Source organism: Dermacentor albipictus, unplaced genomic scaffold (assembly GCF_038994185.2).
Source record: "Dermacentor albipictus isolate Rhodes 1998 colony unplaced genomic scaffold, USDA_Dalb.pri_finalv2 scaffold_24, whole genome shotgun sequence".
NCBI lineage: Eukaryota > Metazoa > Arthropoda > Arachnida > Ixodida > Ixodidae > Dermacentor > Dermacentor albipictus.
In genome coordinates, this window is record NW_027225578.1 from 4,285,892 (window position 1) to 4,310,832 (window position 24,941).

Below are 24,941 nucleotides of genomic sequence, written 5' to 3' on the forward strand. Positions count from 1 at the left end.
TGCCAGGTACGTGAAATCTCTCTATTGAATGAAATTATTTTGTTGACCATAACGAGTGCAGTGATGAATCACTCTGCTTCCTATCTTTTCTACATAGCCAACACCAATGAAATGCCAGGTGCGTGAAATCTGTCTATTCAAATAAATTTTTCCGTTGAGGATAAAGAGTGCAGGAATTAATCATTATAATTTCCACATAGCCGACACCGATAGGATGCCAGGTACGTGAAATCTGTAATTGAATGAAATGATTTTGTTAACCATATGGAGTGCAGACATGAATCACTCCATTTTAAATACCTACAAAATAGCCAACAGCAATGAAAAGCCAGGTGCGTGAAATCTGTCCATTGAATGAAATTATTGCGTTGAAAATAAAGAGTGCAGCAATTAATATACTTTCTACATAGCCAACACCAATGAAACGCCAGGTGCGTGAAATCTGTCCATTCAAATAAATTTTTCCGTTGAGGATAAAGAGCGCAGGAATTAATCATTATACTTTCCACATAGCCGACACCGATGGGATGCCAGGTACGTTAAATCTGTAATTGAATGAAATGATTTTGTTAACCATATGGAGTGTAGTGATGAATCAATCTGTTTTAAATCTTTTTCTTAAAGCCAGCACCAAGGCCAGGCAAAGTACATGAAATCTCTTGTTTAATTGTGTCAGGTTTTCCTGTGAACTTTATTCACTGCAGCAAAGAACCAATCTAGTTTGAATCTTTTTCATGAAGACAGCACCGATCAGTTGCCTAGTAGGTGAAATCGGTGCATTGATTTGAGCTATTCCGCTAAGTATCACAAGTGTAGCGATGAATCAATCTGTTTTCGGTCTTTCACCCGAGGCCAACACGGGCTGCATGCCAGGTGCGTCAAATTAGTTTGTTTCTTTATTCGTTTTTCTGTTTGTTAATGATGACTTAGGCAATCAATCAATCTGTTTTCACTCTTTACCACAAAATCTGTACCGTTTAGATGGTAGGCAAGCGAAATTTGTCTATTGAACTAAATAATTTCGTTAACTGTATTGAGTGCAGCAATGAATCGATCTATTTTAATCTTTCCCACAAAGCCAACAGTGATGAGGTGCCAGACACACACATACATATAATGTCTAATAACGCGAATTGCTCTTGGCATTGTCACACTAGTTTTTATGCGAAGCATATTACGAGAGCTCAACCCAGCTCCTCAGGCGCGGCGGTGTCGCCATGAAACCACGTGACACCGTGACGTCACGACAGAGGAGAAGTGGCTTTGGCTCAACTCTTGCAAGACGGGCCGGGTGGGAATCGAACCAGGGTCTCCGGAGTGTGGGACGGAGACGCTACCACTGAGCCACGAGTAGGACGCTTCAAAGCGGTACAAAAGCGCCTCTAGTGAATGCGGTGTTGCCTTAGAAACGAGCTGTTTCTAAGGCGTGCGTCTCTTGCTCAGGCGCACATTTCGTTGCCGCGCCGAACGCTACTTTGCTCGACGCTCACCGCGTCCAATGCGGGGCGCGTAGTCGCTGCCCTGTAGCCCATTGTCTTACACCCCTTGGCGGGTCGACGGGAACGCTGTCGCGTCCCACTCTTGAAGGCTAAACAGTAATGCATGAGTTGTTTCTTCGTCTAGCCGAACCAAATATAGCCAAGCAACAGCAGTTCACCAGGCTAAACAGTGGTTCAACAACTAAAATAAAGGCTAGTATGCTTCGCATCCTGGGCTTAACCTTACCTAAGCCACAGCCATTTTTTTTCCTGCCATGTAACCTATTAAGATGTTTTCTTCAACCGATACCGATTATTGTGTCTAGAAATGTCGGCCGATTTCGAAGGCAGTGCCGTCTGAAAATACTACACTTTTTTGTGGTGCTAGCAGGAATTGAACCCGCTTTGCACGGGTTCCACAAGCAAGCAGCCCGGCGGTTTAGCACACTGCACCATGAATGCCAGCCGGGTGGGATGCAATTATGCTCATTGTTCGCACGCATTGGCACGCCACGCATCTTGGAGGCCACGCTCAGACTTCACTCGGACTTTGCGGCAACGGCGTTAAATGATGCATCATGCCAAGAGAGAAGTGCGGGACAGGAGCCCAGCTGAAGTACACGCCTCACATATGACGCGTGTGTGCTATTCGCATAACTGTGAACTCGTCATAGATAAATTATGACCATTTTTTAAAATTAAGTTATTCCATTCACTATCGCAAATGTAGCGATGATTCAATCTATTTTCAATCTTTCTCCTAGGCAACACTAATGACATGCCAGGTGCCAACGTGTAATCTGACTGTTTATTGAATTAAGCTTTCCCATTAATATGATGATTGAAGTAATGAATCAACATGTTTGTAATATTTTGCATGAAACCCCAACCGATGTGATGCCAGGTACGTTAAGTTTGTCCATTGAATTAAGTTATTCCGCTGATTATAAGAAGTGTAGGGAAAAATCGGCTTGTTTTAAATTTTTCTCTCGAAAGCTCACACGAATGGGAAGCCAGGTACGTGAAATCTTTCGACTGATTTACGTTTTTGTATTGAGTATAACGTGTGCTGCAATCAATCATTGTGTTTTCAACCTTTGCCACAACGCCACTACCGCTGGGATGGCAGGTACGTGAACTCTGTCTATTTATTAAATTCAGTTTTGCAATTAACTATGATTACTGTGGCAATGAATCAATATGCTTTCCATATTTTCCACGAAGCCCACACCGATGGGATGCCAGGTACATTAAGTGTTTATATCGAATTAAGTTATTCCGTTTAGTATAAGAAGTGTAGGGATGAGTGTCTGTTTTAAATTATTTTCCCTAAAGCTCACACGAACGGGAAGCCAGGTACGTGAAATCTTTCGACTGAATTAAGTTTTCGTATTGAGTATAACGTGTGCTGCAATCAATCATTGTGTTTTCAACCTTTGCCACAACGCCACTACCGCTGGGATGGCAGGTAGGTGAACTCTGTCTATTTATTGAATTCAGTTTTGTAATTACGTATAATTACTGTGGCAATGAATCAATATGCTTTCAATATTTTCCACGAAGCCCACACCAATGGGATGCCAGGTACATTAAGTGTTTATAATGAATTAAGTTATTCCGTTTAGTATAAGAAGTGTAGGGATGAGTGTCTGTTTTAAATTTTTTCCCTAAAGCTCACACGAATGGGAAGCCAGGTACGTGAAATTTTTCGACTGAATTACGTTTTTGTATTGAGTATAACGTGTGCTGCAATCAATCATTGTGTTTTCAACCTTTGCCACAACGCCACTACCGCTGGGATGGCAGGTACTGTACGTGAACTCTGTCTATTTAATGAATTCAGTTTTGCAATTAACTATAATTACTGTGGCAATGAATCAATATGCTTTCGATATTTTCCACGAAGCCCACACCGATGGGATGCCAGGTACATTAAGTGTTTATATCGAATTAAGTTATTCCGTTTAGTATAAGAAGTGTAGGGATGAGTGTCTGTTTTAAATTTTTTCCCTAAAGCTCACACGAATGGGAAGCCAGGTACGTGAAATCTTTCGACTGAATTACGTTTTCGTATTGAGTATAACGTGTGCTGCAATCAATCATTGTGTTTTCAACCTTTGCCACAACGCCACTACCGCTGGGATGGCAGGTACTGTACGTGAACTCTGTCTATTTAATGAATTCAGTTTTGCAATTAACTATAATTACTGTGGCAATGAATCAATATGCTTTCGATATTTTCCACGAAGCCCACACCGATGTGATGCCAGGTACGTTAAGTTTGTCCATTGAATTAAGTTATTCCGCTGATTATAAGAAGTGTAGGGAAAAATCGGCTTGTTTTAAATTTTTCTCTCGAAAGCTCACACGAATGGGAAGCCAGGTACGTGAAATCTTTCGACTGATTTACGTTTTTGTATTGAGTATAACGTGTGCTGCAATCAATCATTGTGTTTTCAACCTTTGCCACAACGCCACTACCGCTGGGATGGCAGGTACGTGAACTCTGTCTATTTATTAAATTCAGTTTTGCAATTAACTATGATTACTGTGGCAATGAATCAATATGCTTTCCATATTTTCCACGAAGCCCACACCGATGGGATGCCAGGTACTATAAGTGTTTATATCGAATTAAGTTATTCCGTTTAGTATAAGAAGTGTAGGGATGAATGCCTGTTTTCAATTTTTTTCCCTGAAGCTCACACGAATGAGAAGCCCGGTACGTGAAATCTGCCTATTTTATTACGTTTCTTTATTCAGTAAAACATGTGCTGCAATGGATCACTCTGTTTTCAAACTTTACCTCAAAGCCACAACCGCTGAAATGGCAGGTACGTGAAATCTTTCTATTTGATGAATTCAGTTTTCCAATTAACAATTAACTATATGACTGCGGCAATGAATCAATATGTTTTCAATATTTTGCACGAAGCCCACACTGACATGATGCCAAGTACGTTAAGTATGTCGATTGAATTGATTTATTCCGTTGAGCATAAGAAATGTAGAGGTGAATGTCCGTTTTATTTTTTTTTCCCAGAAGCTCACAAGAATGAGAAGCCCGGTACGTGAAATCTGTCTATTGTATTACGTTTGTTTGTTCAGTATAACATGTGCTGCAATGAATCGTTGTGTTTTCAATCTGTGCCACAAAGCCACAGCGGATGGGATGGCAGGTACATGAAATCCAATTACCTATACTGACTGTGGAAATGAACCATTATGTTTTCAGTATTTTCAATGAAGCCCAACCCAATGTGATGCCAAGTACGTTAAGTGTGTCTATTGAAATAAGTTATTCTGTTGAGTTTAAAAATGTAGGGATAAGCCAGTATGTTATGAATTTTTTATCTCGGAAGCGCGCGCGAATGAGAAGTCATATACGTGAAATCTGTCGCTTATGTTATGTTTGTTTATTCAGTATAACGTTTGCTGCAATGAATCACTCTGTTTTCAACCTTTGCCACAAATCCACAACCACTGTAATGGCAGGTACGTGATCTCTGTCTATTTATTGAGTTCAGTTTTGTAATTACCTATAGTGACTGCGGCAATGAATCAATATGCTTTTCATTTTTTCCACGAAGCCCACATCGATGGGATGCCAGGTACGTTAAGTATGTGTATTAAAATAAGTTATTTGATCGAGTTTAAGTAGTGTAGGGGTGAATCGATCAGTTTTCAATTTTTTCCCTAAAGCTCACACTAATGAGAAGCCAGGTATGCGAAATTTTCCTACTGAACTGCGTTTTTCTACTGAATATAACGTTTGCTGCGACCTGCCTAACGCGAACCTCGAGCGTGACATCGACGTCGAGGAGGTACGCGCGGCCTTGCACGACCTCAACAGCCGGTCGGCAGCCGGCCCGGACCTCGTCACGAAGAAGGCGATCAAGAACCTCGATGACATCTCAATTGAAAAGCTCGCAAAATACTACAAGTGCTGGAGAGCGGGCGCGCTGCCAAAGCTGTGGAAGACAGCCAAGGCTATCCTGATCCCCAAGCCGGGGAAGCCGCCGGACACGGATAATCTTCGGCCCATCTCGCTCACGTCCTGCGTGGGCAAGGAGCTGGAGCACGTCCTGCTCAACAGGTGGCAAGACTACCTGGAAGGGAAGGTCTGTACCCGGCCACTTTGATCGGCTTCAGACAGCAAATCAGCACGCAGGACGCGATGCTGCAGCTCAAACACCAAATCATCGATGATGGCGGCAGCGTCCGCGACAACAAAGCCATCCTAGGGCTCGACCTGCAGAGCGCCTTCGATAAGGTGAAACACTCGGCGATTCTGTCCCAAGTCTCCAAGCTCAACATGGGGGAAAGATCCTACTACTACATCAAGGACTTCCTCACGGACAGGATCGTCGAGCTACGAGCAGGCGACCTACAGACGCAAGAGAAGAAGCTCGGCAGCACCGGAACACCGCAGGGATCGGTCATTTCGCCGATGCTGTTCAACCTGGTAATGATCGGAGTGGCCGAAAAGCTCGGGCGCATCGATGACGTCAGGCACACCATCTACGCGGACGATATCACGATATGGATGACCGGTGGCAGCGACGCCCACATCGAGGGCGCGCTGCAAGCCGCCGTCGATGCAATAGAAGACCAGCTGGAAGGCACCGGACTGAGATGTTCGCCGAGCAAATCGGAGCTTCTCATACTCCCACCTGCCAAATACAGCAGAGGCAAGACCAGACAACGCGAAAACGAAAAAATCAGAATCGTCACCAAATCCGGCAACGCGATCCCCGAGGTCGGCAAAATTAGGATCCTAGGCATGGTCATCGAAAAGCACGGAAGAAACGGCGAGACCATCACCCGTGTCAAGGCAAAAGCAGCCAACGCGATTCGACTCCTCAAACGAGTCACTTCCCGAAAGGCTGGCATGAGAGAGGAGAGCCTAATTAGGCTCGTCCAATCCTTCGTCATCAGCCACGTCGCGTACGTTGCAGCCTACCACAGATGGCTGCAACACGAACGAAACAAAATCAACGTGCTCATCAGAAGAGCGTACAAGACGGCGCTGGGCCTGTTCGAGTCCACAAGCACGACCCGCTTGTTACAACTCGGGTTACACAATACGCTCGAAGAAATAGCCGAAGCGCAACGGACCTCTCAACTGGAGCGGCTGTCCATGACCAAAGCCGGGAGGAAGATACTGGACGATCTGGGAATTAGACGCTCGAACGAGATGGAGATGAAGCTCCCCGTCCCCGAAGAGGTCCGACGCCAGACCAGAATCGACCCCATACCGAGGAACATGAATCCCGAGTTCAACAAGGGAAGAAGAGCGGCGAGGGCAAAGGCTCTCATCGACCAGCATGCCAACGAGGAACACGCGCGGTACGTGGACGCGGCCGAATACCAACGGAACGCCTTCGCAGCGGTCGTCATAGAGGCGTCAACCGGCGCCACGAGGACGGCAGCGAGCGTGAGAAGCGCCGAAGCGGAACAAGCGGAGGAGGTAGCCATCACCCTGGCCATCGCCGACGCAGACTGCCACACGGTGCTGAGTGACTCACGACAGGTGGTGCGAAACTTCGCCAAAGGGAAAATCTGCAGGGAGGCTGAGCGCGTACTGCGAGCGGTAAAACTAGACGTACGAAAAGTACGACTCAAGCGGTTCCCGGCGCACGCGGGCGACGCGTCGGAACGCAATGAGAACCATAATGAGACGGTACACGCCGCGGCGCGAGCGCTAACCAACCGCGCCCCGGCGACAGACCATCCGACGTGGTTCGAAACCAATGACCGCATGACGGATTACAATGAAATCACGAAGGCCTACCGCGTGGCTCGCAGGACTCTTCCACCCCCGCACCCGAGACTGAGTCGAGCGGAGGCGGTAGTACTGAGACAGCTCCAGACCGGATCGCTACCGAGCCCGAAACTGATGAATCGCATGTACCCCGAGACATATCCGACAGATATGTGCAGAGTCTGCCGGAGGGAGACCGCAGACTACACGCACATCTTGTGGGACTGCATTAAATATCCAGAGGACGCTAAATCAAGAACACTCCCACCACGGCTCGAGGCAGCCGCGAAGAGCTACGACCGAGACGATCAGCTCTGGGCCGTCCAGCAGGTCCTCGAGGCACTCGAAAGGCACGGACCCAGCGAGCCGGCAACGGCGAGCGGAGACCCGCGCCGAGTAACGGCAACTTCGAGGATGACGTAGGCCCTCGTCGGGGCGCGCGAGCGCCCAACTGCAGGCATAAATAAAGTTTCTCCAATCCAATCCAATTGCCACAAAGCCAGCACTGATAAGATGCCAGGTGGATGAAGGCTGTCTGACTTTTGAATTTGCGTTTTCTGTTATACATGCGATGAGAAAAACATTCACAATTGACATTTTACGCAAAACTAGCTCAGATGGCACTAGAGGTATGTCAATTTAGTCTGCCTTTTTGGTTTACTTTTCTCATTGAGTATTATAAGCGAAGGAAAGAAATATTATTTATTTGAGTTTATTTCCAGTAAGCCATCACAGAATGTGATAGCGCGTCTTTTTAGTTTAGAGTTTGTTTATTTTGGGAAATAAAATGAACGTAAAAAAAAAGATTTTATAGTTTTCCACTGAGGCGTGATCTACAACAGGCTATGTGTATGTAATTATTCTTCCGTGTGAACTTTCTTACTTTGATAAATATAAATGAGTGCAGTAACGAAAGAATGCGTTCTCTCTCTGGTGTTTTGCAAACGTTTTGGTTGTGTACGTTCCCGCTGAACTTCACTCGGGCAAAACACCTAGTACAAAATGCCGGTTAGCGTGCAGCAGCAGGGGTTTTGTAAGTTGTCGCCGCTACTATGCACTAAGTTTTAAAAAATATGGCAAGGCCTCTTACGCGGGTGAAGAGAGCCGTTTTTTGTTAGCCGCAAGCTTAAGAGACGTCCAGTATTTCAAGTTTCAAGTTTCAAGTTTTATTCATCAACGATGTCAGTTTTACAAAGAATTGTATACAGAATTAGCACTGCACAGGGAGTCTCAAAGTTAGAAACTGTCAGGGGGACTCCCATACATGAACAAAATAAAAAAAAAAACGAGATACACATCAAGCATTGGTTACGGTGACTTTACATACAATTTCATAAAAATAAGGAACAGTGCGAAAAAACAAGAATACAAAGCTGTTTAGTAAGACAAAAATTGCGAAGAAAACTTCTGTAGTGAACAAGTAATGCAAATTTACAATAGAATAAAAATAGGAGTAATATAACACATAGTATAATAGCCAAGTGAATTATTATTACAAAAACAAAAGTCAGTTGTTAGGATGAAGAGAGTTGCTGCTGTAAAGGGGGTTTTATTCGGGTCGTAGAGGAGCAGCGACCAACGCGGCAACAGCAGGTAGCTAGGCGCAGCCAGCGAGCGAACAGGGTACGAGCCACGCGATGGCAATGGGGCTTTTCAGCCTGCCGATCTTCTTCGTCACAATCACCCCCGGAATTGAAGAGTAGCCATCCTGGCGACCAAGGAAGAGGTGGGCGGATCGTAGTACTGCTTCAGCCGGTCAATGTGTACAGTCTCTCGCCCTCGTCGACGGAGATCGGGAGATGGCGATATGGGTTCGACCACGTAGTTCACTGGTGATGTTTGTGCGACCACGCGGTAGGGCCCGTGGTACTTCGGGAGGAGCTTGGACGAAAGGCCAGGAGCAGCAACAGGTGGGACCCAAAGCCACACGAGTGAGTCGACGGGGAAGGGGTGAGGGGGACGATTGAGGTCATGGCGCTCTTTTTGGCGGCACTGTTGAGCAGACGTCAAAGAACGGGCCAGTTGTCGGCATTTCTCGGCGTGCTGAGCAATCGCAGAAACAGGTGAGCATTCAGCAGGGTCCGGCCGGTACGGGAGAACAGTATCAATGGTGCTGGAGGGATGGCGGCCGTAAAGCAGGAAGAATGGCGAGAATCCAGTAGTGGCTTGAGAGGCAGTGTTATATGCGTAAGTGACGAACGGAAGTACAAGATCCCAGTTTGAGTGGTCAGATGCAACATACATTGATAGCATGTCACCAAGAGTTCTGTTGAATCGTTCTGTTAAGCCATTGGTCTGTGGATGATAAGCAGTAGTAGTGCGGTGAATAATTTGGCATTCAGATAGGAGTGACTGCAGGACGTCTGAGAGGAATACGCGGCCCCGATCGCTCAACAGTTCGCGAGGGGCGCCATGGCGGAGAACGAAGTTGTTTAGTATGAACGAGGCGATGTCTTTTGCTGATGCAGCAGGCAAGGCGGCGGTTTCGGCATACCGTGTCAGATGATCGACGGCCACAACAATCCATCGGTTGCCAGCGCCAGTAGATGGAAGAGGCCCGTATATATCAATGCCGACGCGGTCGAATGGTTCAGCTGGGCAGGGAAGTGGTTGAAGAGGTGCGGTGGAGAGATGCGGGACACATTTGCGTCGCTGGCAGGCAATGCAGGAGCGCACGTATTTGTGGACGAAGGTGTACATCCCTCGCCAATAATATCGTAGGCGAAGCCGTGCGTAAGTTTTTGACACTCCGCCGTGACCACACTGCGGGTCAGAATGAAAAGCGGAGCATAAATCTTGTCGTAGTTGGCGAGGCACTACTAAGAGCCATTTGCGGCCGTCATTTTGGTAGTTGCGGCGGTATAAAAGTCCGTCGCGGATTGTGAAATGCTGCGCTTGTCGGCGTAACGCTCGAGGTGCCGAAGTTGCCGGAGGATTTGATAAAAAGTCGAATATCATGACGATCCATGGGTCTTTTCGTTGCTCCGATGCCATGTCCAGGATGTCAAGTGGTGAGATGTCATGTCTATAAGTAGAAGGGCAACTGTCTGAAGTAACTGGGGAGCGCGAGAGGGCATCGGCGTCAGAGTGTTTGCGTCCAGAACGATAGACGACTCGGATATCGTATTCCTGGATTCGGAGGGCCCACCGAGCGAGGCGGCCCGACGGGTCTTTGAGGTTGGACAACCAGCAAAGAGCGTGATGATCCGTCACCACGTCGAAGCGTCGACCGTAGAGATATGGACGAAATTTTTGAAGAGCCCATACGATAGCTAGGCACTCTTTTTCTGTGACTGAGTAATTGGCCTCAGGTTTCGTGAGGGCACGACTAGCATAAGCGACGACGTATTCGGCATCAGTGTTCGTGCGTTGTGCGAGCACGGCACCAAGGCCGACACCACTGGCGTCAGTGTGAAGTTCTGTAGGTGCGCTTGGATCAAAATGGCGCAAGATTGGCGGAGACGTGAGTAGGTGACGAAGAGTCGTAAAGGCATCATCAGAGGCTTCCGACCAACCAGAAAGGTCATTGTTGCCTTGAAGAAGTTGGTTAAGTGGTGCGATCACTGTAGCGAAATTGCGAACGAAACGTCGAAAATAGGAGCATAGGCCAATGAAGCTGCGCAGTGCTTTCAAATTAGTGGGCTTCGGAAATTCGGATACGGCGCGAAGTTTATCAGGATCAGGAAGAATGCCTTCTTTGGAGACAACGTGGCCTAATATAGTCAGTTTTCGAGCTGCAAATCGGCACTTTCTTAAGTTAAGCTGGAGACCAGCATTACGGAGGCAGGTCAAAACTTGATGTAAACGCCGAAGATGGGTCGGAAAATCAGGGGAAAAGACGACAACGTCGTCGAGGTAGCAGAGGCAAGTATGCCACTTTAGGCCACGTAGGATGCCGTCCATCATGCGTTCGAAGGTGGCGGGTGCATTGCACAGACCGAACGGCATCACAGTGAATTCATACAAGCCATCTGGTGTTACAAATGCGGTTTTAGAACAGTCAGCGTCCGCCATGGGCACCTGCCAGTAGCCGGAGCGGAGATCTAAGGAGGAAAAGAACTCCGCTCCTTGCAAACAGTCAAGTGCGTCGTCAATACGTGGCAACGAGTATACATCCTTTCGGGTAATCTTGTTAAGCCTTCGATAGTCGACGCGAAATCGTATGGAGCCGTCTTTCTTTTTAACTAGGACGACTGGTGATGCCCAAGGACTACTAGAAGGCTGGATGACACCGCGATTGAGCATATCGTTCACCTGGTCATTGATAACTTGTCTTTCAGTCGCCGATACGCGGTAGGGACGCTGTCGAATCGGTGCGTGGCTCCCAGTGTCGATAGTGTGCGAAACAGTCGTTGTGCGGCCGAGTGATGTTGCTTGGCAATCAAAGGAGGAAGAGAAGCCTTGGAGCAAGCGAAGAAGTTCGTCGCGCTGCGTCGTCGTAAGGTCACTGGCAATAGCTGGCGTAAAAGAACCCGGTAGGGACTGTGGACGCAATTCCCCGAGAGCAGCAATAGAAGTGGAGTCGTCCATCGTGTCAAATATTGAAGATGAAGTCAGTGGCTCCGCTCTGCCAAGGCTTTCACGGCGGCGTAAAGTAATTGGTTCAGCCGAAGGGTTGGAGACGCACATGAGAGAGGCGCCAGCTTTGAACTCGAGGACGGCGAACGGCAGTGGTAGCGAACGGCGGCGAACTAAGAGCTCAGACGGAGCGAAGAGTACTGTGCCGTCATCTACATAGTCACAAGAGATACTGACAAGGGTGGAAGACCAGGCCGGTATAATGGTGTCTTCGGAAACAGAGATTTGGCGGCAAAGGTCCTTATGGTCAGTGATAATATCAGTCGAAAACTGAAACAGCTCGATTTCGGCGCGGGCGCAGTCAATGATCGCATGATGTCTGGAGAGAAAGTCCCAACCTAATATGACGTCGTGTGAACATGATGGCAACACGACGAATTCTATGATATAGAGGACGTCCTGAATGACGACACGAGCAGTGCAGGCGCCGGATGGCTCGACGTGCTGCGCGTTGGCAGTTCGAAGAGACAGTCCAGAAAGCGGTGTCGTCACTTGTCCGATGTTGCGGCAAATACGGGCATCTATCGCTGAAAGTGCAGCGCCGGTGTCGACAAGTGCTAGCGTCAATGTTCCTTCTATGGCGACTTCAATAACGTTCTTCGGGGAAGTGTGAGGCCTTGTACATTTCGCTGGCACCGCAGTTCTCGCCTCCTGAACTGCGATATTTAGTTTTCCTGGCGCAATGGGCTCCGACGCCGATGCATAGGTGAAAGCGAGCGGCGGCGAGGAGAAGGTGAACGGCGAGCAGCGGAGAATGCGGTGTCGACAACAGGAGGAGAGTCAAAGGTGTCCGAATAGTTGCGGCGTTGGTGGAAACGTGGGGCATATGGACGCACATTGTTGGGGACGTTGGGGGTAAGGAGGCGACAGTAACGTGCTACGTGTCCAGCACGGCCACAATAAAAACAAATCGGCCGATTATCTTCCGTGCGCCAATGATCTTGAGGTCGTGCATACTGCACCAGTGGCCGGACCGGAGCGGATACGGGCGGGCGTAAAGGCGGGCGAAGGGGACCGTAGGTCTGTGGTGCAGGCCTCGAAGCGACTTCGGCGTACGTCAGGGGAGCGGCAACCGGAGCCTGCTGGAGAGAAGGTGGAATGTGGTCGGCTACCTGCTCCTTGATGACAGATTGGAGAGCGGGCGCCAACGGAGAATTCGACTGGCCGTGTGTGAGGGGAATCAGAGAAAGCTGACGAGCCACCTCTTCACGGACGAACTCCTTGATCTGTAGCAGTAGTGACGTATTATCCGGGGAAACAGCCAAGCTCGACATTGAAGTCGCCTGAGGAGAAGATTGGCGGGTGGCTAGGCGTTGTTTGCGGAGTTCGTCGAAGCTTTGGCAGAGACTGACGAGTTCAGAGACTGTCGCCGGATTTTTCGCCAACAGCATCTGGAAGGCGTCGTCTTCAATTCCTTTTAAGATATGGCGAATCTTCTCGGCATCAGCCATTGTGACGTCAACGCGGTTGCAGAGGTCGACAACATCTTCTATATAACTTGTAAATGTCTCCCCGCACTGTTGCGCACGACTGCGCAAACGTTGCTCGGCGCGAAGCTTGCGAACGGCGGGGCGCCCGAATACCTCCGTCACGTTAGTTTTGAAGGCTGGCCACGTCGTGAGATCACGTTCATGGTTGCGGTGCCACAGGCTGGCGACACCGCTCAAATAAAACGATACGTAATTCAGTTTTTTGGTGTCGTCCCAGTGGTTGTGGATGCTCACCCGGTCGTAGTCAGCGAGCCAGTCTTCTACGTCATGGTCTTCGGTACCGCTGAAGATGGGTGGGTCGCGTTGACGCAGCGGGCCGGGGCAGACCACGGTAGTCACCGGGGCAGCGGGTTGTGGTTGCGGTGGTCCTTCTTCCGGCATAATGAAGACAGGCTGCAGTGTCCGGTTGCGAAGTTCCAGAATTCCGGTTGTACCCAGCAGCTCCACCAATTGTAAAGGGGGTTTTATTCGGGTCGTAGAGGAGCAGCGACCAACGCGGCAACAGCAGGTAGGGCGCAGCCAGCGAGCGAACAGGGTACGAGCCACGCGATGGCAATGGGGCTTTTCAGCCTGCCGATCTTCTTCGTCACACTGCATAAAATATTTCTCAACTTGGTTCTTGAATATATGCTCTGTGGGGGATGATTTAATGGTATGTGGAATAGGATTCCACAGTTTTATTTCCGCACATGTAATGAACTTACCATAGTTTGTGCGCACTTTAGGTAAAAGACGATTATCGAGTTCAGAGAACCTAGTAGTGTTAGTATGTACAATCGTTTCAGTAACAAAGCCATGTATATGTGCAATATTACGAAATAACTTATAGATCACGATTGTCAACTTGAACTGAAAGAGCTGGTGAAGAGGATGAATGTTTAAACTGCAATAAAGTGGCGTTGAATTGGATAGGAAATGGCTGAAAGTCATGAGACGAAGCGCCGGATTCTGCAGGCGTTGAAGTCGGCTGAGGTGAGCGAGGTATGTATTACCCCACGCTGATACATAGTAAGATAAATGGCTGTGAATGTGTGCATGGTAAAGGGAATGGATAATGTGCGGCTGAAAATATGAGCGGGTTTTGATTATGGCGCGTATTCCAAAAGAACTCTTACGGACAAGCGACTGCGCATGGAGAGTGAATTTCAGATGCTTGTCTAAAACTACGCCAAGAAACTTTGCGCTATCAGATATTGGTATTAAGTTGTTGTCAAGACACACAGATATAGATTTTTAAATTAGTGTAGGGAAGGAATGAAAGACCATAAAAACCGTTTTTAGCGGATTGACGCGCAACATGTTCTTTCGACACCAGGAAGTTATGTTATGCAGATCAACGTTAACGTTTCGCTGTAGCTCGTCGACGTTATTAGCTCAAGAAAAAATAGTCGTGTCGTCTGCATATAATATACAGTCGGTAGTGGTGAGAACATTAGGTAGGTCATTAATAAATAGTAGATACAGCAGCGGACCAAGGATCGAGCCCCGAGGAACGCCTTGATATATGTTCATAGAAGATGAGAGTTTGCTGTCAATCTTAACTTGGGTACGATTGGTTAGGTAGCTAGAAATAAACTGAAATGGCGGGCCAGTTATGCCGTCAGATTGGAGTTTATTTATTAGAATTTTGTGATTAATGGTGTCGAAAGCTTTTGTTAAATCTATAAATACACTTCCAACCAGCAAGCCTTGGTCGATTGCCTTCTTGACTTTGTCGGTGAAGGTTAGAAGCGCAAGCTCAGTTGAGCAACCCTGCCGAAAGCCATACTGTTTAGGTTTCGGTATTGCTCGAAATTAATTTCTCCGTAGTAATCAATTAACTCAGGCTTGAAGCGTTAGCTTTTCTGAGCTCGTCCGCCAGTTCAGCACCGTTGTCGCCGTCTACAGGAGTGTACCGATTCCGTAGATTGTGCATTTTACAGTTCCCACTGGTATGTGCTGTAGTGATGTGGCGCTGAGTATGTGGTCATGCCGCTGTGTTTTGTGTCATCGCCATCATCTTCATCGTCAGGTCATTGTAGTCGTACAGTCGTCATCACTTCGTCTCACGGCATCATCCTCTAGTGTTCGTCGTCATTAGATTCTCGCCAAATACTCAAATTGAGGACGACGCAACGAGCTATGGAAAGAAGAATGATAGGTGTAACGTTAAGGGATAAGAAAAGAGCAGATTGGGTGAGGGAACAAACGCGAGTTAATGACATCTTAGTTGAAATCAAGAAAAAGAAATGGGCATGGGCAGGACATGTAATGAGGAGGGAAGATAACCGATGGTCACTAAGGGTTACGGACTGGATCCCAAGGGAAGGGAAGCGTAGCAGGGGGCGGTAGAAAGTTAGGTGGGCGGATGAGATTAAGTTTTCAGGGACAACATGGCCATCATTAGTACATGACCGGGGTAGTTGGAGAAGTATGGGAGAGGCCTTTGCCCTGCAGCGGGCGTAACCGGGCTGATGATGATGATGATGATGAAATAGTCGTCGTCACAAAAACGTATTCATGCCGTCGTCGTCACGCCATCGTCGAAATATATTCGTTGTCAAAACACCTTCATTGTTTCGTCGACGTCATTCCTCCTTCTTCATTCCATCGTAATCACGCTGTCGTCATTCAATCGTGATTGCGACGCCGTTGCCATACATTCGTCGTTATGTATTCGTTGTCTTAACGTTGTCATTATGCCGCCGTGGTCTTTCCGTCGTGGTCATTCCAACTTCGTCATACAGTCGTTGTCGTACACTCGTCACCATCCCATTTTCTTCGTGTCGTCATCGTCATACTCTCTTTGGCTGCGCCGCTCAAAAAGCCCACGAGCGTTCGAACATAGGAGAGGAGTGCAGTATAGTTCAAATGAGAACGCTATAAAACAGCCTTCACACTTAAATGTCATGGAATAAGTAGTAAACGAGAAGAAATGGGGGGTTAACCGAGGCGCCCGATTTTTATCAGTCATATCATAAGAAGCCAACAAACACTGACACCAAGGACAACATAGGGGAAATTACTTGTGCATAATGAATGAAATAAGGAAGCGATAAATTAATGGAAATTAAAGTGGACGAAAAAACAACTTGCCGCAGGTGGGAACCGAACCCACAACCTTCGCATTTCGCGTGCGATGCTCTACCAATTGAGCTACCAAGGCGCCGCTTCTCCATCCACTTTCTTGGGTACACTCTTAGGCAAAGTTGCACCCTTTGGCTTGCCCCTTCTGCCACACAACAATAATCGTTATCTGCCTTGATGCGTTTCCTTTCTTTAACGCTGCGAGCCCGGAACTTTCCAGTAACGAACGGCACGCGCGTTGTCAGAAGGGGCACTCCAAAGGGTGTAAACTGTTCTATGCTGATAACGCGCGTGCCGTTCGTTACTGGAAAGTACCGGGCTCGCAGCGTTAAAGAAAGGAAACGCATCAAGGTAGATAACGATTATTGTTGTGTGGCAGAAGGGGCAAGCCAAAGGGTGTAACTTTGCCTAAGAGTGTATTTCTGTGTCCTAGTAGAACCCTGGGAGTGTTAGCCAGCGCCACCACTCACAGACCTTGGCGGCGGACGTGGAACGTCCTTTTTGTCGCAGGCGTCATGAGAACGTGATCTGAGAACGGATCATGAGAACGTGATCATGAGAACGTGAAGGCAACTGGTGAATAAACCCACACATGCTACCTGAAAGCACCAATGTTGCCGGATTCGAGACCCTCGTTACAGGGGCGTAGCCAAGCTTATGGGGCTTCAGCCCTCCCCCAAAATTTGTTCATGCGGTCAATGCACCGCTGACCAAAGCAATCTCCGGCGCCAGAAATCATTCTGAATTTTGTCTAGAATGTCTTTTTCATCCTCGAAAAGACATTCCACCGCGAAAATTGCAAACTCGGGCTGGATTTCGTGGCAACGCCCATGCACCGGGAGTCACATAACGCAAGCAGTCCCACCCAAGCACAAGGTTTCAATGCCGTTTTGAGCAGTATGCGTATGCTTCTCTGTGGACCAAGCGTCTCACGTTCTTTTCGATATTCCTTCAGTAGCCACATTAGGTGCGCAAAGTAGGCGTTCAATTGTGGTCAACATATTTTCCTTGGGTTTTTTTTTTAAATTTCGGTGCCCCCGCCCCACAAAAGGAAAAAATATACATTGTTCCGGCGCAGCGAATTGTTGCATGGTGAAAGTTCGATTTTGTTATTTCTTCCTTTGCGGAAAGTAATGGGCCACGGGACGCTTCAGTTGCCGGATACTCTTATTAAATTATTGCGATAGCAATTATACGGACACTCCAAGCGAATTCCTGCCGTCACCGTCGCCAGCTTTTCTGGACACGTACCAACTAGCGCCCCAAGCGGGTCCGGTACGAAGCTAGCGCGTTTTCAATGGAACGAGCGGGTTTTTTGCGAATAACAAAAGCTGCAGGCCGATTATTGAAAAACGCAGGTGACAAACGTGTTCTGGAAGACAGTCCACACGAGCCAAATGCAGTGATCACTCTATGGCACGTAAAGATTTTGTTCCCACAGCAGTTAAAGTTTTAGCAATGGAAGCCTATGGAAACGACGAAAATTTGTGCTCGATTTTTGAGGCAAGAATGATGACTGTAATAAAACTATCCCGTCTATCGTAATACGCAGTGGAGCGTATGTAGTCCGGAGACTCAGCTTTCGATTGATGCCTCTCTCGACTCTCCACATATGGCGTAAGACTGTTCCCGAAAGCGATTTTTGTAACACTGTCGTGAAAATTGCTGTGGTATCTATAAAAACATGAGCGTACCCCTTGGCGAAGCCTCGGTAGCCGTGGCCGAGTGGTAGAATAGCGAGCACCTTTCGTCTCGCATGCCGGCGGCCGTGGTTCGATTCCCCCTTCACAGCGTTTCTTTTTTTAAGCAGCATAGGACCTAGTTTTGTAGTCTTTCACTAGATGGCAGAATCACAAAACCCAAGATTTGCTTTCGGTTTTGGTTTTTCCGCAGCGCATTTTTTGAAAGCCGCATAGGGCTTATAGTCTCCTACCAAATGGCATAAACACAAAACTCAAGAATTGCTTTCGGTTCTGGTTTTCCAGTGGTGCTCTTGAAATATTATGCTTTCTGTTTTTCCTTCATAAAACGTAGCAGTATCGTGTTCATTTGTTAAGTCATCGCTTTTATGAAGGTTTTATTCATTGGACAACATAACTAGAAGCTTGCGCATGGCTTTGTGTTATGAAAAAAAAAAAACTTTCGTGCTTTGTTGCATGGAACCTGCAAGAACAAGATGGCTATTCTTATTGAGTTCTTCTGGAAAGTCCGTTTTCTTCGACTTTCGGCTGTCCTTAATGGCACACACTCCGAGCAAATGACGTCCAGCTGTGCCACAATGTTACCCGGTGGCCAGTGCCATTCCTATGCAACATTCGTGTGGAACAGAGGGTCTGCTAGGCTGAGTCGCTGCCCGAACGTTAATTATTTCTAAATATTCATCCAAATAAGAAATGCACCAACTAGGAGATGTGCAGCGTCTGGATTAGTAGCTACTGTTAATGTGTTCCCTACAGCCAAGTGGTATCAATCCGTAGGTGTGGCCGTAAAAAAACATTTGAATAAATGTCCCTCGTTCGGTGCATTTGCTTTTGATGCGCAGCATTCTTTGTCGAGTACCCCTGCAATTTGGTAGCAAAATCGTGCAATATCGTACCTGTAACGCCAAAAGCTTGACGCATTTCCCATATAAATATATAGGTCTTCATAAAAAGGGTTGGGGTGACCAACTTGAAATTGAAAGTGGCATCAGCATAAATTTGGGCCAAGGTGAATTTAGCAGTGATATGGGAGTGGCCCTACCTAAATTTGGGGTGAAATGGTAGTGAGCCAAGCTGAATTTGAGGCTGATATGGGGTGGCCCAACCTAAATTTGAGGTGATATAGGGGTGGGTAAGCCTAACTTTGGGGGAATATGGGGGTGGGCCAGCCTGGATTTGGGGATGATATGGGGGTGGGAGAACCTAAATTTGGGGGTGATATGGGGGGTGGGCCACCCTCACCACGGGCGTGATATGGGGCTGGGCCAAGCTGAATCGAGGGGAGGGGGGGGGGGGTAGGGGGGCTAACCTAAATTTGGGAGTGATTTGCGGTGGGCCATCCCAAATTTGAGGTGATAGACGAATGGGCCAGGCTAAGTTTGGGGTTGATATGGGGGTGGGCCAACCTGGATTTGAGGATGATATGGGGGTGGGCCAACCTAAATTTGAAGGTAACATGGGGACGCGCTAACCTAACCATGGGGGTGATGTTTGGCTGGGCCAAGCGGAATTGGGGGGGGGGGGAAGGTGATGGGTGGACTAACCTATATTGGGGTATGATTTACGGTGGGCCATCCTAAATTTGAGGTGATCGAGGGGTGGGCCAGCATTAGTTTGGGGCTGATATGGGGGTGGCTAAACCTCGATTTGCAGGTGGTATTGGAGTGGGCCAATATAAATTTGGCGGTGTTGGGGAGGCGGGCCAATCTGTATTTGGGGGTGATATGGGGTTGGTCCTACCTATAGTGAGAAACTATCATCTCCTTGGCCTGCGGTGTGCGACACTCGAGGAATGTTTATACCCCAGTGGCTGTGCATCTAAACGTGATCAGGCCCATCGCGCCCTACTAACCTTTATAGAAGTAACTAACTTAGGTTCACGTTTGTAGCATGAACATTGAACATTCTGTAGTAGCGTGACCTTCAGTGACCGGCCCTACTGTGTGTGATCTGTACTGTGTTCTAAGGCTTCTTCCTTCGAAGAAGGGAGGTGGCGGGTTCAAACACCTTATAGTGTATATTGTGAACCGACTAACGGTGAAACGGTGATTACGTGCAGCTTTACTTGGCGTCTCATCGTGGAGAACACAATTAGCCGCATAGCGAACTAGCCATGGATGTGGTTGATAATTGTGGAGGCTGTTCGACGCGGCGTCACTTTAATTCCGGATGCTGAGTTCTACTTTAGTCTTTAGATTTGTCCTGTTGCAGTGTCCTGTTGCTCTCCTTTCCTCTTTCCTTTTTCCTCCCCTCCTTCCTATCCTCTATTTCTGTGTTGCTGTCACCTCCCTTCAGAAGAGTAGGCAGGCGTTGTGCCCCTTCCGGTGGCAGTTGCCAGCCTGCCCCTCGCTTTCCCTTTCCTAATACGTGTGTATATGTGTATATGTGTTCAAAACAAATAATAATAATAATAATTTGCAGCTGCGGCGATAGCCTATGAGTGCGCATTGCAAAGTCGCTAGTGAAATAATTGTGTGCACCTTAACGAATTCGATGAGGGAAAATCAAAATCCATCCACGACGGCGACTCTAGTAGGCGTGGTGCGATGTTCGGACGTTAACAATGTATGCCGATTGAAGAAAGGCTGCCCCGAAGTGCTTCTGACGGTTAGGCTAGCTTCTTTACTCCGTAGAATGAAAAAAAATGAAAAAGAAAAGGAAAAGAGAAGAAGAAAAAAAAGAACCGAATCAAAAGCCCAGAATCAACAATTGCTCGTCGCGAGTAAACGCTGGATGACAAGCAATTTCCAGGCGACGAGCGAATACACTTGATCAAGAACACTGATAACGCCGGCGGGACAAGCATTGTGGCGAAGTTCAATGCGCAGGGATAGCTTTTACTTTTTTTATTTTTGTTTGGTTGACGTCATCACGCGTCACCGCGGGAAGTTTGAAAAGTTTAAGGTGAGTACGCCACGTGGTGGCATTCGCGCGAACTAAACCCTTGTGTCCAGAAAAGCTGGATACAAGTTGAGAACGTCGTACACAGGGGACACTGTGCGACAACTTGAGCGTCGAGGACGATCTCCGTTATGCCCCTTTTCCCTGAGGTAGTTGCTGTAGAGGACGGCTATGCGACTTTCGGGTGGCCCATCGTCTTGGGAGAACAGGAGTGTCATGCTAAGAGCAGAAAGGCTTACTGCAGCAGAGCTTGCTTTTGACGAGATGCTGCAGTGCCAGTGGAGCGGTTGTCCGCGCATTTCCGAAGATGGACGTTCCTGCACATCGTATTTTGTCAATATTTTAAAAAACACTAATGTTTTCAGGTAAATAAAAGCGAAAGGAGAGTATACCCGGAGGCACAAATATCTCGTTGCCAGCCTTAGTAAATATGAATGTAACTATCGCTGCTTCTTCTTTTGTTACTCTTTCACGCGGCGATGCTCACAGCACTGAAAAAGTAAGTGTTGAGCTGCAGAGCACGAGGTCTCGGGATAGAATCCAGGCCACGACGGCCGCCTTTAGATGGGAGCCGAAATGCGAAAATACCCGTGTACCTACACTCAGGTGCACGTTAAAGAAATCCAGGTGGTCGAAATTTCCGGAGTCCTCCACTACGGCGTGCCTCATAAAGTGGTTTTGGCAGGTAAAACCCCATTATTTAATTTCTTTCTTTTCAAAAGTAAGAACGCGTATCATGGAACCAAAAGGCAAAAAAAGGAAGACCGGGAGGATTAGCGATGCGAGTGGTGGTTTTATTTGACGCCTCCACGTGGTAATTAGTTTGGCTGTGTTCGGTGGTTTATTTTTCAAACTAATATTCAGTTATACTATGTTCAGACTACGTTCGTAAGGCGCCGATTTTTCGTAACATGCGTAAGCGGAAGCGCAACAAGCGTATGCGCCTAGTTCAGACTGCGAACGTAAAGGTACCAACGTGCGCAATTCACGCAAAAATCGTGGGTGAGAGAGTTAAAGGGTCGGCAACATTTACGACTGTGATATTACGACCGTAGCGACACAGCTAATGACCGATAAGCTTTCAGTTTTCAACAACCGGTGACGACACTTCCGTCCTCCCGTCTGCAGACAGCTCCGGGCGCGGGAAGTGCCATTCCGCCATTCCGTGCGCACGATTAGGTTGGCTGTGTTCGTGAAAATTTGTGCAGTGCGCCTTGCGAGACTGTATTCAGTTCATCTGGTTTATCCGCCAAGGAAATCGATGGCCGCAGCTGCGTGCTTCGAGCTTCGATGGGTGGTCTCACTAGGTTTTCAAGGAAGCGGAACTGCTGGAGCGACATGCGCATGAAGTTAGGAAACATCACAGCATCACCAACTTGGAGCTTGGCGAAAAGGTTGTGAAAATCGCCGTCCACGGCCCTGTCGAAAAATACTTGCCGCTCCCAAACCCTTCTGCGTCGCCTTCGTCTTCTTTGGGTGATTGAATACATGACTAAGTTTGTTTTGAGCGTGAATTTCTTCAACCTCGGCCAGCGCTCGCATGCTGACAGTAGCCATATTGGGCCGCTGGTGACGTCGATTCTGCAGCTCCAAATTTGATTGGCCTGTTGTAAAAGCCGTAATTTACGCAGCAGAAAATGTGAACAAAGGTGCCGGCTTAACTGCCGTAACTTTTTTTACAGCTGTTACGTTCGATACGCCGAAAGAGCTGTTACGCGCGTTACGACCGCAGTTTGAACTTAGCTTTACGCATACTGTATGTACTTCCACCACCACACCCCTTGTGTAAAAGTATCCCCAATGACTCTTAAGTCCAATGTCAATGCAACTATGTTAAGTTGACCGCTATTTTAGGCCAAGATACCTCGCTCCGGCCGGAAGTCAGCTGGATAACACTCTCGTCATAAAATTCATAAATCGGTCTCGGCGCATTGCCGAAGGCTCTAAGCTGCACACGCAATGCTAAGCGCGCAAGGAAAACATTTGTGTTGCAGGGCTATCGAATAATCTCGAATAACATAGCACCGAATAACAGCGAAATTGACGATCTCATGGTGTAAAATTTCTACAGCGCGAAGCACCGAAGTGTGGAAAGAAAGCTCAAAAATGACGAAGGAAGCGCTCGTGTTTGTCCTCTTGCAATCCTTCTTCCTTCGTCCTTTTTAGCCTTTCTTTCCGCACTTCAGTGTTTCGCACTGCAGAAATTTTACACCGTGAACACAGCAGCGTTAGAACTGGGATTGATACAGATTACAAAGCACAAACATCCAGGAGCATACTTTTGTTCGAATGTGTAGTAGCATCAACATCGAGGAAGATGAGAACGGCGGCTGGCTAGGGAAGGGCCATACCCTATGAAGCGAAGCGGGCGCGTGGCTCCGATCACGCGCGGCTGGCGTGAGGTGGTCGGGAGACTTCGTCCACCAAGGAATGACCGTCGGCTATGGCCTTCTGCTCAGTAAAAATGTGCTCTTGTTGATTGTGGCGCATCTTCACCACTGATTTCACCCGTCTAACCCAATTGGACCGTCCAAATTTTGGTCGGAACCGACGCCGGAAGCAGAACGGACCACGAGGACACCGTTTTCGAGCCGGTGGGTCCACTATTTTTGGATTTACACGAGCTTGAAGATTCCCTACGTGGCCGGCAGAAGCTAGGCCCATTAGGCCTAACACGGTAGCGGGGCTCCGCGGCCCTCCCAGCCTCGGCCAGCGGCAGAGGAGCCTGGAGCGATTTCCCGAGTCATCAACCCCAACCTAGCACACCTACCACCCCAAGTTTCGACAAGTTTCATGGCGGAAACACACGATATTATGGATGAAGATTTCAGCGACGCCGCCGGGGAGACCCTCGCCCACGGAGCAGCGGTAACTACTCAAGCCCTGAAAGGCAGCACCCCAGCGACACCAATGTCACAAGCGAATCAAGGCAAGGACACAGATGCGGATTGGGAGATCGCCATATCCAAGCGGCAAAGAAAACGACAACGTAGCGGACAAGCAGAACTTTTGGCGGGAAAGAAGCTAGGGAATGAAAATCCCCTTGACTCGACGAAGCGCACAGATGGCGCACCAGCTGTGACCAAGCAAGGAGAGGGAGAGAGAGCGCCGAGGAGGAGACTGCCTCCGCTCCCCAGAGATGATTTAAAGGTAGTCCTCCGGCCGAAGGGACTGGCAGTGAAAAACCTGCAGACACACCAAGTGGCGCGAGCGGTGGTTGCGGCCACCGGACACGGATGCAGGGCTGAAGACCTCATCATCCGGCTCCGCACGGGCTCAAACATCATCATAATTAGTACAGACAACGAAAGTGCTGCTCAGCAAGTCAGGCGCATCACGCAACTGAAGATTAGTGAGCACAGCTACGACGTCAACGCGCACGTGGCGGCGCCGGAGGGAACGCTGCGCGGGGTCATTCACGGGGTGGACCCGGGGACCCCCGCCGAAGAACTCAAGACAAACTTACGAACACGCACGCAAGGGGTGAAGATTTTAGCGGCGAGAATGCTAGGCCGATCTAGCACAGCTGTTATCACCTTTGATGGCCCCATCCTCCCCAAGCAAGTTTTGTACTACGGGGGAGAGATGTGGTGTTATCCATACAGACCAACGCGGCAAGTTTGCTATATTTGCTGCCAGCAAGGTCACCGGTCGGACGTCTGCCCGACCCCCGGAATCCGAGCTTGCAAGCAATGTGGCCAGAAAGATCCGGAAGAACATCATCAATGTACACCCAAGTGTCTGCTGTGTGGGGGCTCCCACGCGGCGGGCACAAAGGACTGCAAACAACGCCTAAAGTCGACAAACGAACTACGATGGGGACCCCAGGCCCAGCAGCGGCGGGGACGCAGCAGGAGCAGAAGCGGAGCAAGGCGACCGCGCTGGTTCCGGAATGAAGATCAAGAGCGACAGACCGACTACCGGAGTGAATCCAGGAGCCGCAGCCGAGGGCGCAGCCACAGTC

At 48.3% G+C, this 24,941-nt stretch overlaps 2 protein-coding genes across 2 annotated transcripts in view; both read left to right on the forward strand.

Annotated features, from left to right (window-relative positions):
• The first annotated feature begins 420 nt into the window (after positions 1–420).
• The window catches only part of LOC139052473 (uncharacterized), a 95,191-nt gene continuing 70,670 nt past the window's right edge, over positions 421–24,941 (forward strand). Inside the window, exons 1-12 of the mRNA XM_070529591.1 lie at positions 421–431; positions 514–534; positions 2,475–2,495; positions 2,703–2,723; positions 3,152–3,172; positions 3,385–3,405; positions 3,495–3,515; positions 3,841–3,861; positions 4,069–4,089; positions 4,180–4,200; positions 4,292–4,312; positions 4,522–4,545. Coding sequence (XP_070385692.1) covers positions 523–534; positions 2,475–2,495; positions 2,703–2,723; positions 3,152–3,172; positions 3,385–3,405; positions 3,495–3,515; positions 3,841–3,861; positions 4,069–4,089; positions 4,180–4,200; positions 4,292–4,312; positions 4,522–4,545 — 225 coding nt within the window. The 5' untranslated portion in view covers positions 421–431; positions 514–522. The remainder of the gene's footprint in view (positions 432–513; positions 535–2,474; positions 2,496–2,702; positions 2,724–3,151; positions 3,173–3,384; positions 3,406–3,494; positions 3,516–3,840; positions 3,862–4,068; positions 4,090–4,179; positions 4,201–4,291; positions 4,313–4,521; positions 4,546–24,941) is intronic.
• LOC135909113 (uncharacterized) lies at positions 5,656–7,688 on the forward strand. Its single transcript, XM_065440944.2, has one exon. The coding sequence runs from the start codon at positions 5,656–5,658 to the stop codon at positions 7,663–7,665; it is 2,010 nt and encodes a 669-aa protein (XP_065297016.1). The 3' UTR covers positions 7,666–7,688.

What these genes read in the sequence shown, in the direction of transcription:
- LOC135909113 (XM_065440944.2), top strand. Translation starts at nt 5,656, where the DNA reads ATGCTGCAGCTCAAACACCAAATCATCGATGATGGCGGCAGCGTCCGC.